Source organism: Borostomias antarcticus (assembly GCF_949987555.1).
Source record: "Borostomias antarcticus genome assembly, contig: scaffold_94, whole genome shotgun sequence".
Lineage (NCBI taxonomy): Eukaryota > Metazoa > Chordata > Actinopteri > Stomiiformes > Stomiidae > Borostomias > Borostomias antarcticus.
Window position 1 is genome coordinate 90,001 of NW_028176445.1, and position 17,928 is coordinate 107,928.

The 17,928-nt window shown below is 43.0% G+C and overlaps 1 protein-coding gene across 1 annotated transcript in view; it reads right to left on the bottom strand.

Annotated features, from left to right (window-relative positions):
* The window catches only part of baiap2l1b (BAR/IMD domain containing adaptor protein 2 like 1b), a 61,615-nt gene extending 54,155 nt beyond the window's left edge, over positions 1–7,460 (bottom strand). Inside the window, exons 1-3 of the mRNA XM_084462478.1 lie at positions 7,195–7,460; positions 4,243–4,318; positions 1,637–1,723 (exon numbers count right to left, since the gene is read on the bottom strand). Coding sequence (XP_084318604.1) covers positions 1,637–1,723; positions 4,243–4,318; positions 7,195–7,245 — 214 coding nt within the window. The 5' untranslated portion in view covers positions 7,246–7,460. The remainder of the gene's footprint in view (positions 1–1,636; positions 1,724–4,242; positions 4,319–7,194) is intronic.
* Between the last annotated feature and the right edge of the window lie 10,468 nt (positions 7,461–17,928).

Consider the following 17,928-nt stretch of genomic DNA (forward strand, 5'->3'; position numbering starts at 1 on the left):
AGAGACATACCCAGTGAGATAGATAGAGAGACATACCCAGTGAGATAGAGAGAGAGACATACCCAGTGAGATAGATAGAGAGACATACCCAGTGAGATAGAGAGAGAGACATACCCAGTGAGATAGATAGAGAGACATACCCAGTGAGATAGAGAGACATACCCAGTGAGATAGAGAGAGAGACATACCCAGTGAGATAGATAGAGAGACATACCCAGTGAGATAGATAGAGAGACATACCCAGTGAGATAGAGAGACATACCCAGTGAGATAGATAGAGAGACATACCCAGTGAGATAGAGAGAGAGACATACCCAGTGAGATAGAGAGAGAGACATACCCAGTGAGATAGAGAGAGAGACATACCCAGTGAGATAGATAGAGACATACCCAGTGAGATAGATAGAGAGACATACCCAGTGAGATAGAGAGAGAGACATACCCAGTGAGATAGATAGAGAGACATACCCAGTGAGATAGAGAGAGAGACATACCCAGTGAGATAGAGAGAGAGACATACCCAGTGAGATAGAGAGAGAGACATACCCAGTGAGATAGAGAGAGAGACATACCCAGTGAGATAGATAGAGAGACATACCCAGTGAGATAGAGAGAGAGACATACCCAGTGAGATAGATAGAGAGACATACCCAGTGAGATAGAGAGAGAGACATACCCAGTGAGATAGAGAGAGAGACATACCCAGTGAGATAGAGAGAGAGACATACCCAGTGAGATAGAGAGAGAGACATACCCAGTGAGATAGATAGAGAGACATACCCAGTGAGATAGAGAGAGAGACATACCCAGTGAGATAGAGAGAGAGACATACCCAGTGAGATAGAGAGAGAGACATACCCAGTGAGATAGAGAGAGAGACATACCCAGTGAGATATAGAGAGAGACATACCCAGTGAGATATAGAGAGAGACATACCCAGTGAGATAGAGAGAGAGACATACCCAGTGAGATAGAGAGAGAGAGACATACCCAGTGAGATAGAGAGAGAGAGACATACCCAGTGAGATAGATAGAGAGACATACCCAGTGAGATAGAGAGAGAGACATACCCAGTGAGATATAGAGAGAGACATACCCAGTGAGATAGAGAGAGAGACATACCCAGTGAGATAGAGAGAGAGACATACCCAGTGAGATAGAGAGAGAGACATCCCCAGTGAGATAGAGAGACATACCCAGTGAGATAGAGAGAGAGACATACCCAGTGAGATAGAGAGAGAGACATACCCAGTGAGATAGAGAGAGAGACATACCCAGTGAGATAGATAGAGAGACATACCCAGTGAGATAGAGAGAGAGACATACCCAGTGAGATAGAGAGAGACATACCCAGTGAGATAGAGGGAGAGACATACCCAGTGAGATAGAGAGAGAGACATACCCAGTGAGATAGAGAGAGAGACATACCCAGTGAGATAGAGAGAGAGACATACCCAGTGAGATAGAGAGAGAGACATACCCAGTGAGATAGAGAGAGAGACATACCCAGTGAGAGAGAGAGAGAGACATACCCAGTGAGATAGAGAGAGAGACATACCCAGTGAGATAGAGAGAGAGACATACCCAGTGAGATAGAGAGAGAGACATACCCAGTGAGATAGAGAGAGAGACATACCCAGCTCCCTGGAGACAGGAGACACCGCCGCGTTTTCCCCGATCTTAGACACAGCGTCAAAGTACAGCTTCCCGGCCAGGGTCATGGCTGTAAACACACACACACACACACACATACACACACACACACATACACACACACACACACACACACACACACACACACAGATATAGGGCTTAGGGACCGATAGGGATTTCTACACAGACCAGGAAGAATTCTTCACCACACCTCAGAATGGTATTTAAGTAGTTAAAAATAACCAAAGAAATGCAGGACGGTGTTTGGTATAGTGTTTGGTATGGTCTCAGAGGTGTGTTTGGTATGGTGTTTGGTATGGTCTCAGAGGTGTGTTTGGTATGGTGTTTGGTATGGTCTCAGAGGTATGTGTTTGGTATAGTGTTTGGTATGGTCTCAGAGGTGTGTTTGGTATAGTGTTTGGTATGGTCTCAGGGGTGTGTTTGGTATAGTGTTTGGTATGGTCTCAGAGGTGTGTGTTTGGTATGGTGTTTGGTATGGTCTCAGAGGTATGTGTTTGGTATGGTGTTTGGTATAGTGTTTGGTATAGTGTTTGGTATGGTCTCATGGGTATGTGTTTGGTATAGTGTTTGGTATGGTCACAGAGGTGTGTTTGGTATAGTGTTTGGTATGGTCTCAGAGGTGTGTGTTTGGTATGGTGTTTGGTATGGTCTCAGAGGTATGTGTTTGGTATGGTGTTTGGTATTGTCTCAGGGGTATGTGTTTGGTATAGTGTTTGGTATGGTGTTTGGTATGGTCTCAGGGGTATGTGTTTGGTATGGTGTTTGGTATTGTCTCAGGGGTATGTGTTTGGTATAGTGTTTGGTATGGTGTTTGGTATGGTCTCAGGGGTATGTGTTTGGTATGGTCTCAGAGGTGTGTTTGGTATAGTGTTTGGTATGGTCTCAGAGGTGTGTTTGGTATACTGTTTGGTATGGTCTCAGAGGTGTGTTTGGTATGGTCTCAGAGGTGTGTTTGGTATACTGTTTGGTATGGTCTCAGAGGTGTGTTTGGTATGGTCTCAGAGGTGTGTTTGGTATAGTGTTTGGTATGGTCTCAGAGGTATGTGTTTGGTATGGTCTCAGAGGTGTGTTTGGTATAGTGTTTGGTATGGTCTCAGGGGTATGTGTTTGGTATAGTGTTTGGTATATTGTTTGGTATGGTGTTTGGTATAGTGTTTGGTATAGTGTTTGGTATAGTGTTTGGTATGGTGTTTGGTATGGTCTCAGAGGTGTGTTTGGTATAGTGTTTGGTATGGTCTCAGAGGTATGTGTTTGGTATAGTGTTTGGTATAGTGTTTGGTATGGTCTCAGAGGTATGTGTTTGGTATAGTGTTTGGTATAGTGTTTGGTATAGTGTTTGGTATGGTCTCAGAGGTGTGTTTGGTATGGTGTTTGGTATGGTCTCAGAGGTGTGTGTTTTGTATAGTGTTTGGTATAGTGTTTGGTATAGTGTTTGGTATGGTCTCAGAGGTGTGTTTGGTATGGTCTCAGAGGTGTGTTTGGTATAGTGTTTGGTATGGTCTCATGGGTATGTGTTTGGTATGGTGTTTGGTATGGTCTCAGAGGTGTGTTTGGTATAGTGTTTGGTATGGTCTCAGAGGTATGTGTTTGGTATAGTGTTTGGTATGGTCTCAGAGGTGTGTTTGGTATAGTGTTTGGTATGGTCTCAGAGGTGTGTTTGGTATGGTCTCAGATTTACTGTGTGTTTGGTAAAGTGTTTGGTATGGTCTCAGGGGTATGTGTTTGGTATAGTGTTTGGTATGGTGTTTGGTATGGTGTTTGGTATGGTCTCAGAGGTATGTGTTTGGTATAGTGTTTGGTATGGTCTCAGAGGTATGTGTTTGGTATGGTGTTTGGTATGGTCTCAGAGGTGTGTGTTTGGTATAGTGTTTGGTATGGTCTCAGAGGTGTGTTTGGTATGGTGTTTGGTATGGTCTCAGAGGTGTGTGTTTGGTATAGTGTTTGGTATGGTCTCAGAGGTATGTGTTTGGTATGGTCTCAGGTGTGTGTGTTTGGTATAGTGTTTGGTATGGTCTCAGAGGTGTGTGTTTGGTATGGTGTTTGGTATGGTCTCAGGTGTATATGTTTGGTATAGTGTTTGGTATGGTCTCAGAGGTATGTGTTTGGTATGGTGTTTGGTATGGTCTCAGAGGTGTGTGTTTGGTATGGTGTTTGGTATGGTCTCAGAGGTGTGTTTGGTATGGTCTCAGAGGTGTGTGTTTGGTATGGTGTTTGGTATGGTCTCAGAGGTGTGTGTTTGGTATGGTGTTTGGTATGGTCTCAGAGGTGTGTTTTGTATAGTGTTTGGTATGGTCTCAGAGGTATATGTTTGGTATAGTGTTTGGTATGGTCTCAGAGGTGTGTGTTTGGTATGGTGTTTGGTATGGTCTCAGAGGTGTGTTTGGTATGGTGTTTGGTATGGTCTCAGAGGTATGTGTTTGGTATAGTGTTTGGTATGATTTCAGAGGTACAGTATGTGTTTGGTACGGTGTTTGGTATGATCTTAGAGGTACAGTGTTTGGTATGATCTTAGAGGTACAGTGTTTGGTATCTTAGAGGTACAGTCCTTGGTAATGCAGACAGACTCACCAGCCACTGATTTCTCGTAGCTCTTCCCCAGGTTGACCAGGTTCCGCAGCCCTGGGTTGAACTGCTCCATCACATTCTGGAGGGGGGAGGAGGACAGGGGGGAGGAGGACAGGGGAGATGAGGACAGGGGAGATGAGGACAGGGGGGATGAGGACAGGGGAGAGGAGGACAGGGGAGAGGAGGACAGGGGGGAGGAGGACAGGGGAGAGGAGGACAGGGGAGAGGAGGACAGGGGAGATGAGGACAGGGGAGAGGAGGACAGGGGAGAGGAGGACAGGGGAGAGGAGGACAGGGGGGAGGAGGACAGGGGAGAGGAGGACAGGGGGGAGGAGGACAGGGGAGAGGAGGACAGGGGAGATGAGGACAGGGGAGAGGAGGACAGGGGAGAGGAGGACAGGGGAGAGGAGGACAGGGGGGAGGAGGACAGGGGGGAGGAGGACAGGGGAGAGGAGGACAGGGGAGAGGAGGACAGGGGAGATCAGGACAGGGGGGAGGAGGACAGGGGGGAGGAGGACAGGGGAGAGGAGGACAGGGGGGAGGAGGACAGGGGAGAGACGTCATCACACCGCCTGGCTGTCACGGGTCATTAGATGAGAGAGAAGGGCTCAGAGAGTGAGTGGGTGACTAGCTGACTCAGTGTCTGAGTGTGTGTGTTTGTGTGTGTGTGTGTGTGTGTGTGTGTGTGTGTGTGTGTGTGTGTGTGTGTGTGTGTGTGTATGTGTGTATGCGCATGAGTGTTTGTGAGTGAGTGAGTGAGTGAGTGAGTGAATGAATGAATGAATGAATGAATGAATGAATGAATGAATGAATGAAAGAGTGCATGGTTGCTCCATTGCACACACCCTGTGTGAACGCTGCAACGTCTGACCAGAGCGGCCAATCATTAACCAGCGATTGGCGAAGGACCATGGCCTACAGGAAGGCCGTCACATGCATTCCAAAACTACAGCAGTAGAGAGGCAGAAACAGAGGGTCAAAACTGGGACAGAGAGAAGTCGAGGGCAGCTGAGAGAAACCAACGCTGGGGGACACATGAACAGAGAGAGAGAGAGAGAGAGAGAGAGAGAGAGAGAGAGAGAGAGGGACATGGGCCTGTAATCTGACATAGATCAGTCACACAGACTTGGCACATTGATTGGTCAGCCATCTTGTCCCTGTGCATCCTCTCCCATCATCTGGGGGGATTCCACCCAATATTAATAATCAATTCTACTGATCACTGTGGCTTGGGACTCCCCTATTTTTGGGGAATCACCATCATATGATATCAATTCCTGCCTCAGACATCTTCATTCCTGCGCATTCTGTGGCTCTCTTATCAGTGAGTCTGTTATTTAACGCCCTGTCCTATTATGCGTCCACCTGGTTATCAGTGCTGGTATTTCTGCTAACTAACAAGATAATGAGGGTGAGTTGGGGGGCTGACGACGCCCAGGAAGAGTATCCTGGGAATGACAGGTCAAACAGACTCTCTAACCCTAACCCTAACCCTAACCCTAACCCTAACCCTAACCCATGTCAGGCCCTGTATCTCAGAACTCTCTAACCCTAACCCTAACCCTAACCCTAACCCTAACCCATGTCAGGCCCTGTATCTCAGAACTCTCTAACCCTAACCCTAACCCTAACCCTAACCCTAACCCATGTCAGGCCCTGTATCTCAGAACACCGGCTGAATGCCATGCGGTGACAGTATGTAACCATGCCTTGAGAATGCAGTGCTTTACGACTGGTAATAAGATAATATAGGTGCACTTAAATGGGACATAGATAGCAATATAAGGTGACATCTCTGTATTGAGCCAACCTGTTTGAAAGCCAACTCTTGAAAGAAGACTTTGTCACTAGTCAGACCCTTAGTTTCACCATCATGTTATAGCATGTTATAAAATAATGTTATAACATGTTATACATGTGCTCAGGTACAACTCTATGTCCTGTCATGAGAAGCTGTGTCCATTTTGTCCTGTAGCAAGCCCCAGAGAAACACTTGACTGTTCCTGCACTCTATAGGTGTTGGCAGGGGGCAGGCTGTATAATCTTACCACGCAATGCAGTCAGCTAAATTATTAAACCTCTGTTTCACCTTCTTAAGGAGGCGAGGGGAACCGAAGTCTAACAGCTTTCTACTAAAATACCCCACAAACACTCGCCCCCCGCCACGTTTGTAAAACATTTTCACTGTGTGTTACAACCTTTCACTTCACACAGTGCACAATAACTTACAGAATAATGGCAATTGAATACACATGACTTGACACTGAAGTGGAACAGCTTGATTCAAACAGCTAAGATATGTTTCAGCTTGGGGCTTGGCATGAATTAGTCACAGAATGACTCAGTATACGTGTGTTTTGGCATGGTGCATGTCCTTGAAGTAGGCTAACAGGTGCATTTTTTTGAGGGACACCTGTTCATTGTTAAGGGTTGTTAGTTATAATGCGGTTAATGCCACTATGTTACTAGGGTGTCACTCACACCACATGAAGGGGAATCGCTTCTCTGCCATTGTGTTCTTTTTATGTCTGTCCTTCACATTCTCCATAAGCACTACTAGGCTATGAACATTATGTGTTAAAGGACTGAATTGTCGTTTTGTTCGGTGTGATTTGAGTAGGCAGATGTATTTACCCCAAAGTTTTAAAGAAGAAATAAACCCTTAAAAAAAGATAGTTTTGCAAGAATTTTGTTAGGCTACTCGATCCCTTTTCTGACTATTAACGTCAGAGGAAGTTCTTGCACTGGCAATAACAGCACAGGTGCGCTTACTGGAGGAAACTCCCCGCATTTATCAACTATTCTGGCTCTCGCTGGGGGCTGGTGATGGAAACTGGACCCGAAGTGAGTGTGTTATTAAGAAGTATCAAGTTATCCGACGTGGACCGGGCGCACTTGTTTGAATATAACATGGACAACTACGCTAAACGGTCATATCTTTCTGGATTTTCTTACCTTATATGTACTTTCGGTGAGCTTGTTCACCTCCTCCGGATCCTTCGACATGGTTGTATTCCTTTTGATGTCGGTTAAAAAAAACAATAAAACTATGTAGTCTACTCCCGGGCACAAAAGTGACAAAACGGACCTTTTCTCTACCGATTCATTCAATTCCTCATAGTCAGAGCACGCTCCACATACTAAAGAAAAGATAGATTCACCTTAAACCTACAACCCGTCCATAAAATAGTGCAATGATTTCACCCGATGGCAAAGATCAGTGAAACGGTTACTGTAGCCTACGCTCTCTGTACACCGTGTAGAGGTGAAAGCTGAGCTGTCAAACCTGTGCTTAACTGGGAGTAGGTAGGTAGGTAGAAAGGTAGGGGGTTGGACGTCATACGGCCCCCACCGACATGGAAGGTGGACACTGGCTATCTCTCTTGGTCTCTGGCGCTCTCTGGAGGCAAAGAGAATCCATTGCAGGATATGGAAGTTTGAAATCTTTCATTAAGGCCCAGATTAATACTCTTTTACCAGCAGCCATTTTGACATGTCATAGCAGGGTAAGTGTACTTGATTAAATCATTTATGGTCCTGTTCTATTTATTGTGTCACAGCCATTTCAGTGAGCCAATATCAAGGCCCCCAAAACCATAAATGGAACAGGGGGGTGTTCCAGAAAGCGGGTTTAACTGATAATCCTGAGATTCAATTCAATCTCAGGGTTAGCAAACTCAGAGTTTTCACTAAGCCCACTTTCTGGATCAGCCCCCAGGGCCATAATGAATGTGATTAATTACAGGTGCATCTCAAAAAATTTGAATATTGTATTGTATAAAGGTTCATTACACATGAAGTGAAATATTTCAAGGCTGATTACCTGCATGCCACGCTCCACGTTGATGCCATAATTTGTGCAAAAGGAGCCTTGACCAAGTATTGAGTGTATAAATGAACATACTGAACATGCTGTACAATCATAAAGATTAAAACAAAAACGGTGTGAAATATCTCAATTTGTATAATGGATCTAGAATACATGAAAGTTTCACTTTTTGAATTAAATTATGGAAAATAATGACTATTTTCACAATATTCACATTTTTGGGGATGCACCTGTACACATGTTTACTTGCGATGACATGTCAACATGGCTGTTGAGAAAAGGGTCTATAATGAAGGTCCACCCTGATTTTGATATTGGGCACACCTGTTGCAATCCACCCTCAAAACTCAAACAATGGGTGGAAATATGCCTTTCCTACGTTATGCGTATTATGGCACAGAACGACAGCACATGATAAAATTAAAGGCAAAACAACATTGTTTTTGGATAATCATGGCCCAAATTGGTCCAACAATATGCATTTTGTGTCATTACCATTGAATGGGTCCTTATATTCATGGACCTATATTGAGTTCCATTATTGTTGGTGTCCGTCTCTGTTAACTTTTTACTGCAAACTTCAGAGATTCAGTGATTCAAGGATCTTTATTTGATTCTGAACTCTGGGGACATCTATAAACAGGATCTTTATTTGATTCTGAACTCTGGGGACATCTATAAACAGGATCTTTATTTGATTCTGAACTCTGGGGACATCTATAAACAGGATCTTTATTTGATTCTGAACTCTGGGGACATCTATAAACAGGATCTTTATTTGATTCTGAACTCTGGGGACATCTATAAACAGGATCTTTATTTGATTCTGAACTCTGGGGACATCTATAAACAGGATCTTTATTTGATTCTGAACTCTGGGGACATCTATAAACCAGGCAGTCGGCCATCTTTAATGTCCTGCCAGATGTGGTTAAAGGATAAGGACACTGTTAAAGGATAGACCGTAAACACAAACGCACATATCAACACACTCACACAACTTACCCCAAAATTGAATGAAAAACATTACACTCTCTACTCAGCCTTCAAATTGCATACCCATCTCCTCCCACCCTCCTTTAGTTTACTACTGACATTTTCCTGCATGATCCAACTCAAAACAATGGGCTTTCCATCAGTTATGCTGTATTTTATACCCATTCTTATCCAACTATACTGGCTCCCAGGTCAATACTGCCCTCCACAACCTCACCCTTGCCTACCTCTCCAAACTCCTTCACGAGTACACTCCCTCCCGCTCCTTGCTCTCATCCTCTGCTGGTCTCCTATCCACCCCCACCTCACGCCTCAGCACCATGGGTGTGAGGGCCTTCAGCTGCGCCGCCCCCAGGCTCTGGAACTCCCTCCACACATGCGCCAGTATGACCCATGGATGCACTCGCCATATTCAAATCCCACCTGAAAACCCACCTGTTCATACTGGTTTACTGTAATTGCACCTCACTGTTAAGTCTGTTCTCCAGTCCCCTTCCTGTCTTTCCTTCCCTCTGTTCTGTACTGTCTTGGTTTTTAATCTGCCCTTACTGCTTGTTGTAATTTATTTTCTGTATATTATTATCTTGCCTATGTACGATGTCCTTGAATGTCCTGAAAGGTGTCTTTAAATAAAATGTATTATAATTATAATTATTTATGTTGGGGGCTAACTACTTGTCATTTTGTATTTACTCAAAAGATGATCATTCATGGGATTGTGTGGCCCTCATCAAACACTGACTCCTCCGGTGACTCTGATGACGAACGTGACCAGCCTGTGCTGTGTGAGGGTTAGGGTTAGGGTCAAGGATGTGACCTCAGCAGCCTGTGCTGTGTGAGGGTTAGGGTTAGGGTTAGGGTTAGGGTCAAGGATGTGACCTCAGCAGCCTGTGCTGTGTGAGGGTTAGGGTTAGGGTTAGGGTTAGGGTCAAGGTTGTACAGGGACCTGTGACCAGCCTGTGCTGTTTGAGGGTTAGGGTTAGGGTTAGGGTTAGGGTTAGGGTCAAGGATGTGACCTCAGCAGCCTGTGCTGTGTGAGGGTTAGGGTTAGGGTCAAGGATGTGACCTCAGCAGCCTGTGCTGTGTGAGGGTTAGGGTTAGGGTTAGGGTTGTACAGGGACCTCAGCAGCCTGTGCTGTGTGAGGGTTAGGGTTAGGGTTGTACAGGGACCTCAGCAGCCTGTGCTGTGTGAGGGTTAGGGTTAGGGTTGTACAGGGACCTCAGCAGCCTGTGCTGTGTGACTGGTTTTGTGCGGGAGTATATTGAGACAGGTTTGTAGAACAATTGTAAAAACAGATGTAACGTACAGTACTGGCTGACTGAAACAAGGTTTAAGTAAAGGTTGGCCAAGGTTTTACAGGGATCTGTATACATGCACAACTCTTCTACCCTACACTCCTTTTTTAGTGGTAACATACCACTTTCTAGCATTTTTCTATCCCCCATCAGAATCGAAAAGCAGAGCAGCTCGTTATATCAAATGTTGAGGTATTTAACATTTCAGCAATGAAATCGTAAGGAAAATAAAGTACGACTAAACTATTTTAACTATAGTTAGACATTGAGACATGGGCTCTCCTCTCTTTTGTTATAAAAAGTATCAGTTTAATTTCAGAAATTATTTTTAGTGAAAAAGACTGCATCATTTCAGTTTTTCAACGCATGTCATTATAATCGTTTTGAAACGAGCACTTTAATGCACTAACTCGTGACTGTTTTTCCTATTTCTTTTTTTTTTTAAGCCTCAACAACAGCTCTTTTGGACCTGATAAAGTTCTGGGTTGGGTGGCCCATTCTACCTCAGCATCTTTACCTCAAAATAAAGAAGGTGAAAATGCCCACAGCCCAGACCTGCTTTGAAACACTGAAAGTCCCGGGACACTACATCACATATGCCGAATTCAAGGCAGACCTGGAGGCAGCAGTCTCCACCACTGACAGTGGCTTTGGACTGGCATAGTTCATAGGGACACAGCCACTAGCCTGTATAGCTGTTACACACATCCAAACATTGACACTACTGATATCTAATGATATATCATAATTTATTTATGTTATGGACGGTGAAACTTACTGAATGTTGACGTTATGAATAGAGCTGAAATGGTTCTTTGTGGTACTTGTTCGGTTTTACTGTTCTGTGCATTAATGCATCCTGCAACCCAGTTCAAATAGCGGGTGGAAAAGCATGTATGCTGGTTTATGTTGCCTTTATTGTGTAGTTTTTTCCATGACATGCATAGCTATTTCTGAAATAATGTGGCTTAGCAACATATTGAAAAGGGGCAACATAACCAAGATAACATATACAATCAAACGAAAGAGCCAAATCCCCCCACACCAGGACCCGGTCCTACTGCATGTAATAAGGTGCATCCTTCATGTATGAATGTGAGACTAAAACGAGTGAAAATGAAAAATAAGAATAAAGAAATGTGTGTGAGGGAGAGATGTGGTGTAATTAATGACCAAGAATGTCAAGCACCTCCAAGTATATGTGAACCCCTTGGTTAAGAGAGACCCCACAAGGATGGGCATTCTGCAGGTGCTCTCTGATCCTGTGTGAGCTCCACTGCAGTGATGGGAACGTGGACTTGGCTGACCTCTACTGCACTCTACTCTGGGTCAGCTGTCCATTCACCATGGAGGCAATCGTCCTGGAACAAACATATCAACAAGATCATATTTTTTATATGAAAATTATTTAGATTTTTCTAAAACATTTAATTATAGTGGAATGTTTGCTGTTTTTAATGTATTTAAAAACTTTGTATACTTATAGTATAGTATGTGGAATAACTGTTTAACCTCATGTACAGCTGGTAGGCAAGATGACCAGAGCTGATTTGGACTCCTTCCATTTTCTGATGACAAGGGATGAGAATTCCAGCCACATACAAACCTATAAGAGTTACAATAAAGTTTATAGCGTCTGCACATGCATACACACAATCACACAGGAGGGCTTCAACTGGGGCAGTTCATTTATTAATTTTCCACAGCAGACAAAGCAGAGTCAGTGGCCACAGTGTTTCCCAAACCCAGATGATCTCAGAGAGCAGCCGTGTATCAATACTTTTCGTTCAGATTAAAACGAAATGTAAATCTATGGAAGCGTTGTGCACAAAACGATTTTCTTCATAAATGCGTTGTGGACTTAACGAAAACATAGTCCAATGTATTCCTATGGGACGTCACACTAAAACGTGAAATAGAAGCGTTGCATGCGAGGGCTCATGCTACCAAGTGTGAGGTATTTCTGTTTTTTTTTCTTTCTATTGCATATGCTATGTCACTACTTGACTGCCTTAAGATTCATTTCATGTCTATAACATTTTGTCACATTTCGAAGTGCTTCATTGACTCCAATTCTCTTGACCTTAATGTCCCCCATCTTTGTTACAGATAAAATGAAGTGGTCTGAACCAGGAGGGGGCTGGCATAACTGCCGGTGAGGAGGTGGAGCAAGTGAACAGCTATCTCTCCCGTTGTGGCCTGACCACAAAGTACATGTCGAAAGCAGGTATCTCACAAGTCTTGGACTTTGTGCTATCAAATCTAATATTGTTTATAGATTGAAGACCATAATGTAAGCCACTGGGGCGGCTGTAGCTCAGTTGGTAGAGCCGGTCGTTCAGTGATCGAAGGGTCGGTGGTTTCGAATCCCAGCTCCGACTGTCCACATGTCGAAGTGTCCTTGAGCAAGACACCTAACCCCAAATTGCTCCCAATGAGCAGGTTAGCACCTTGCATGGCAGCTACCACCATTGGAGTGTGAATGTGTGTGTTAATGGGTGAATGAGAGGCCATTGTAAAGCGCTTTGAGTGCCGCTAAGGTGGAAAAGCGCTATATAAGTGCAGTCCATTTACCATTCTTATACCAGCACGTGTGGACATGCTCACTGTGCATGCTATGGGCTGGAACCATCACAAAGATGATGCGCTACACAATGCCCTCTCCATGAGATATGTGAAGGTATGTTCTGTATTCATGTTTATCATTGTTTTTCCTACCTGGCCAGTTGTTGAGCATGCTGAGTTGTAATAGTATTTTTTTTAAACATGAAGACATGTAAAAGGGCAAGAGAAGAGGCAGAGAGGCTGTCACAGATGAAGAGAGAGCTGCAGTGTCCAGATGCAACGGCAGTACAGTGGATTGCTGAAGTCAAGGAATGGGCAGAGAGTGGTAAGGAAAAAACACAATATACAGGACATGCCTTCTTATGCCTCTCTTCTGGCCATAACCCAAGAATTCCTATGCTAATTAATACACAGTGGGCCCTATTTTCAAGCAAACCACACAAGCAGACTGTAGCTAAAACATTCAACATGAATTGGGCTGTGTTATACAGACATAAGTGAGGCAGTATTTCTAGTTGCACTTATGTCCTTATTATAGACATTTGTTCAAAAGGTTATGGTAATAAATATAATATGCAATCAGTGAAGCAATAGTCCTACAAAAATTTAGAAATCTCTTATTTGCACTGTATGGATTACGGTATACTAAACTTAAATTCACTCTAACCCATATTTACAGAGATCCAAGAAACTGGTCTGCATGATCTCCAGCAGTCCATTGAGAGTCTTCATCTGGGTGTGAAGCATCAAAAACAAGCTCTCTATCGTCAGAATGGTATGAAACCATTTAGTTTAATTATCTGATTCTGATGTGTGTATCATGTGTGCATGTAACGATGCCTCGCGATGCAGTTAAAAATAGATTTTTTGAGTGAGGATGCAAACCGGTGATGAAACATGAGATATAGTGAGATTCAACACTCACTCCTATTAAGCAAATGATGAAACAGACTGATGAACACTAGCCACGTGCTGCCTATGCAGCACGCAACACGTCACATTCAATTGTATTATTAATTAAATTTTGCGGTGATTGGACCATAGAATTAGTTATACAAAAACAATTGAATTAAGTAGCTTTTCAAACTGAAGTATTTATTTGATTAAAAATGTTTTGATATTTGGAATAAAGAATGGTAGGGTAATTTTCTTACACCAGCAACAGTCAAACAGAAACAAATAAAAGATAGACTTTACAAGGTATGGCAAGGCATTTTCTAACACTAACACCAGCAACAGTCTACTGAAACAAATAAAAGATGTGCTTTAGCTAAGTCAAACAAAAGACTCTTCAGTCATCCAGTGGGACTTCCACGTCTTTCCACTGCAATTACAAAAAAAAGAAAACAAGCAATAAGGTCAAGTCAGTATTACAATCAATTCACATTTCCTTGAAGTGTGAAAGCAGTGATGCAATCAACTGAGTGAGTCATGCTTACCATGTTATGCAAAGTTTCCACTGAAGGAGAAATTCCTTTTTTCCCTTAAAGGAGAATGCTCGTTTTTGACAACCTGGACCTTATTTACGGCATATTATAAGACGTTTGATTCACCGAGATAACTTTGGTGTAATTCGGAGGCCTGTAGAAGAAATTTAAAATCCAGCGCGAGCCAAGTTTATCCATGTAACGGTGGCAGACAGGGCACTGAGAATGCAACTTCTAAAAAATCTATTTTCTGCCGCGAAACGGTTGTTTTCATCAATCTGTCTTTATGAATCGCTAGTTGTGCTTACATAGAGCGAGGGCTTGTTGTGGTTTTTCACATGCCTCTGTAATATGATCTTTAGAAACGTCTTTAGAAACGAAATAGCTTCCCCACTTGCTCCAGCACGCATGCGCACAGCGCGCAAACTGTCTATTCTCCATCTGTAGGCTACACTCGCGTCTCACATTCTCTACGCTACGATTCCACCAGCAGTTTCAATGGCACAACAATTACTACTAAAAGTTAAATTACTAAAAAACTATAAAAAATATCTTAAATTTGAATACATCTGGGAAACAGCTAAAAACGATAAACATTTTAAAGTTTGAATTAAGTTTCTAGCACAAAGTATGAAGAAGTAGTTAAGGGCCAAAAAACTGAGGAGAATAATAAGAAAGAAAGAAAGAAAGAAAGAAAGAAAGAAAGAAAGAAAGAAAGAAAGAAAGAAAGAAAGAAAGAAATAGTGGGAATATCACAAGTTGGGCTAGCTTTTACAAGCTAGCCCATCTAATAATATATATATGTAATATTTTTAGTTTAGTTTACATTCTTGCTCCGCCTCTGCAGACAGCAAACACAGATCAGTAGGCTACACCTGACATTGTATTATTCCATTAGCCTACTTTTCCTGATGTTTTAGGTTTTTGCCATGGTATTGTTTCAGTATCAGTATCGAGATACTTTTAGCAGGTATCGTATCGAATTTATAATTTTGGTATCGTGACAACACTACTAGGCAGTTCAAGTTAGCTATTTCTAGCCATTGTTAGCAATACTGTTATTTTGCACATTTAACTTAACAGACACCACACCACTCTTGACCCGATGTCAGTTACTGAGATAGATACTGTAGATATGTGTTCGTAATAATTAAATTACATCCAGATGGAGAAAAATGTGTTTGAGAACAAGGTAATAATAACAATAAAACATTATTTGTATAGCACCTTTCATACAGATAAATACAGCTCAAAGTGATTTACAACAGAGCATTTAAATTAAAGAATGTGAAATGTAATGATGCAATGATCAGGCTTGCCTTCATTCATAGACTATAGGAGAAATACACTGTGAGCCCAGCCTGCTAAATCTACTCAAAGACGCCACCTGGCGGTGGTGCATCACTAAAACAAAATAACACCCGTCTGAAATCCCACAAGATTTCCAACGGGATTGCCCGGCAAAATACCGCGATGGTGAAATGCTGCAGGATGGGACATTTCTAACTTACCACATCTGTATCTTAATTTATCAGACATTAATTCATATAATTTCAATTCACAGCTATTTCAGTGGCATGACTAGCTTCCGTCCTACAAGTCCTGAACAGAAACAAGCCAGCCAAACACATCAGCCAGGCTAGACTTGGCCTTGTTTCCATATATTTTCTACTAACATATTAATGCAGCTGACTGGATTCGACACCATTTTTATTTATTCAACATACCAGCACATAGAAGCAAGCTGGAGAAAGTCATGTCTACACAGCTATTTCTAAAGCAAATATACAATAACATTTCCTTGCGAATGTCATTTGAAGTTGCATCTTTGGATTCTTTGCCCATGGGACACGGCGGCGATTGGATAGAATGAGAAATGAGCCGAGGCCCTCAGCGTTCTCCAAACAGACATATCCTACTCAGCTCCCTCAGAATGCTGACAATTACATGAATTATTCCTCTCAGAACAGTACAGTATGTAAACAGCCTCGTCTCATTGTCACTCATGTTTTATTGCAAGCCTGCAGCCTGCCTGGTAAAGCAGACTGTCTGCTGAGCTTTCTTGATCAAGCTGGTCTACCAGGCCACTTCCAACTGGTGGGGAAGTTGTGAATGTCATTCTTTAATATTTCAGTGTCATGAACACTTCTGCTCTGAACACACTGGAAATTGGTCACTACTAATACACTTTTGTAGAGAATAGCCCTCATTTGAAGTTGTATAGTGTACTAAGACTGGTGACCTCGTTCCCTCAGTCTTTGTTCAAACAGTATTCCATTTCAACTCAGACATGTTCCCATCAGCCCCGAGTGAAATACACAGCACTGACAATGCAAGGCAGCCAGGAATTCAAAAGATTGCCTCTAAGGAAATATCATTCTAGCAAGGCCATCTGCTTTTCAGACTTGCCATATTTCTTGTGCTGTTGGTTGACAAAGGCGTGAGCAGATAATGGGGAGAGCTAAAGATCATCCACTTACCACCTTGGAGACGATCCATGGGAAATGTTTTTACCTGCTCGTGATAAAACAAATACTGTTGTCATCCGTACTATTGCAGGGTCTACAGTAACTACAGTCTCACCTCAAATGAAAGAAATAATATGTTCTGTGTATACCTGTACGTAGAAATAGAGGCTGAAGGTAATCCTAGAGCACTTCTGATGTAGATTAGATTGACTCATGGACGTGTTGAGTAAAAAAAAAAAAAAAAACTACATACAGTGCAGTAGCACATCATAGCAGCAAAATGCAATAACCTACAGTTCAGTAGTAGTACAGTATGGTACAGTAGTAGTAGTACAGGTCACAGTTCAGTAGTAGTGCAGTATGGTATACCATCACAGTTCAGTAGTAGTACAGTATGGTATACCATCACAGTTCAATCAATCAATCAATCAAAGCTTTATTTGTATAGCGCATTTCATACCCAGAGGATACACAATGCGCTTTACAGAGAACAAGGGAGGTGGGCAGACATCCCACCCCTACATATTCCAGAGGGAAGCAAAAAAACAGTAATCACCCGGGGGCCAGATAAGTGAGCTGTAAAAATTCTTCCCTGACCCCTCTCACAAGGCGATCGAGCAAGCTCCAGGAGTATGTTTGTCTACCGGCTAAGAACATTTATAAAGCAATACATTACATTAAATTACATTTCAGAGTAAGAGAGGCTAAAAAAGCATCATAGGAGAGACATGGCAAATACTGGTGTGTGTTTGCTATGGCCCAGGCCTAAAGCCGGAAGTGGGCTGGTGTATGTCTGTGTGTACGTGTGTGTGTGTGTTAACTAAATGCTACGACATCCACAGCAGACACGGGGGTGTCTATTGGACTCCGGGAGGTCTGCTGGTGACAGTGGGGCATCCACTGGACCTGGTTAGAAGATAGGAGGGAGAGAGAGAGGCACTAGGGAGAGGGAAGGCAGAACAGGGTTAGTAGCACACAGAGCCATAAAAACCACACAGATATTTAAAGGTAGGTTGGAGGCTGCCTTTCTGTGTCTCAAGGTCCTGGCTAGTGATTGTAGGCTAGGTCGAAAAGGTACGTCTTGAGATCTTGCTTGAAGACCTCCGCT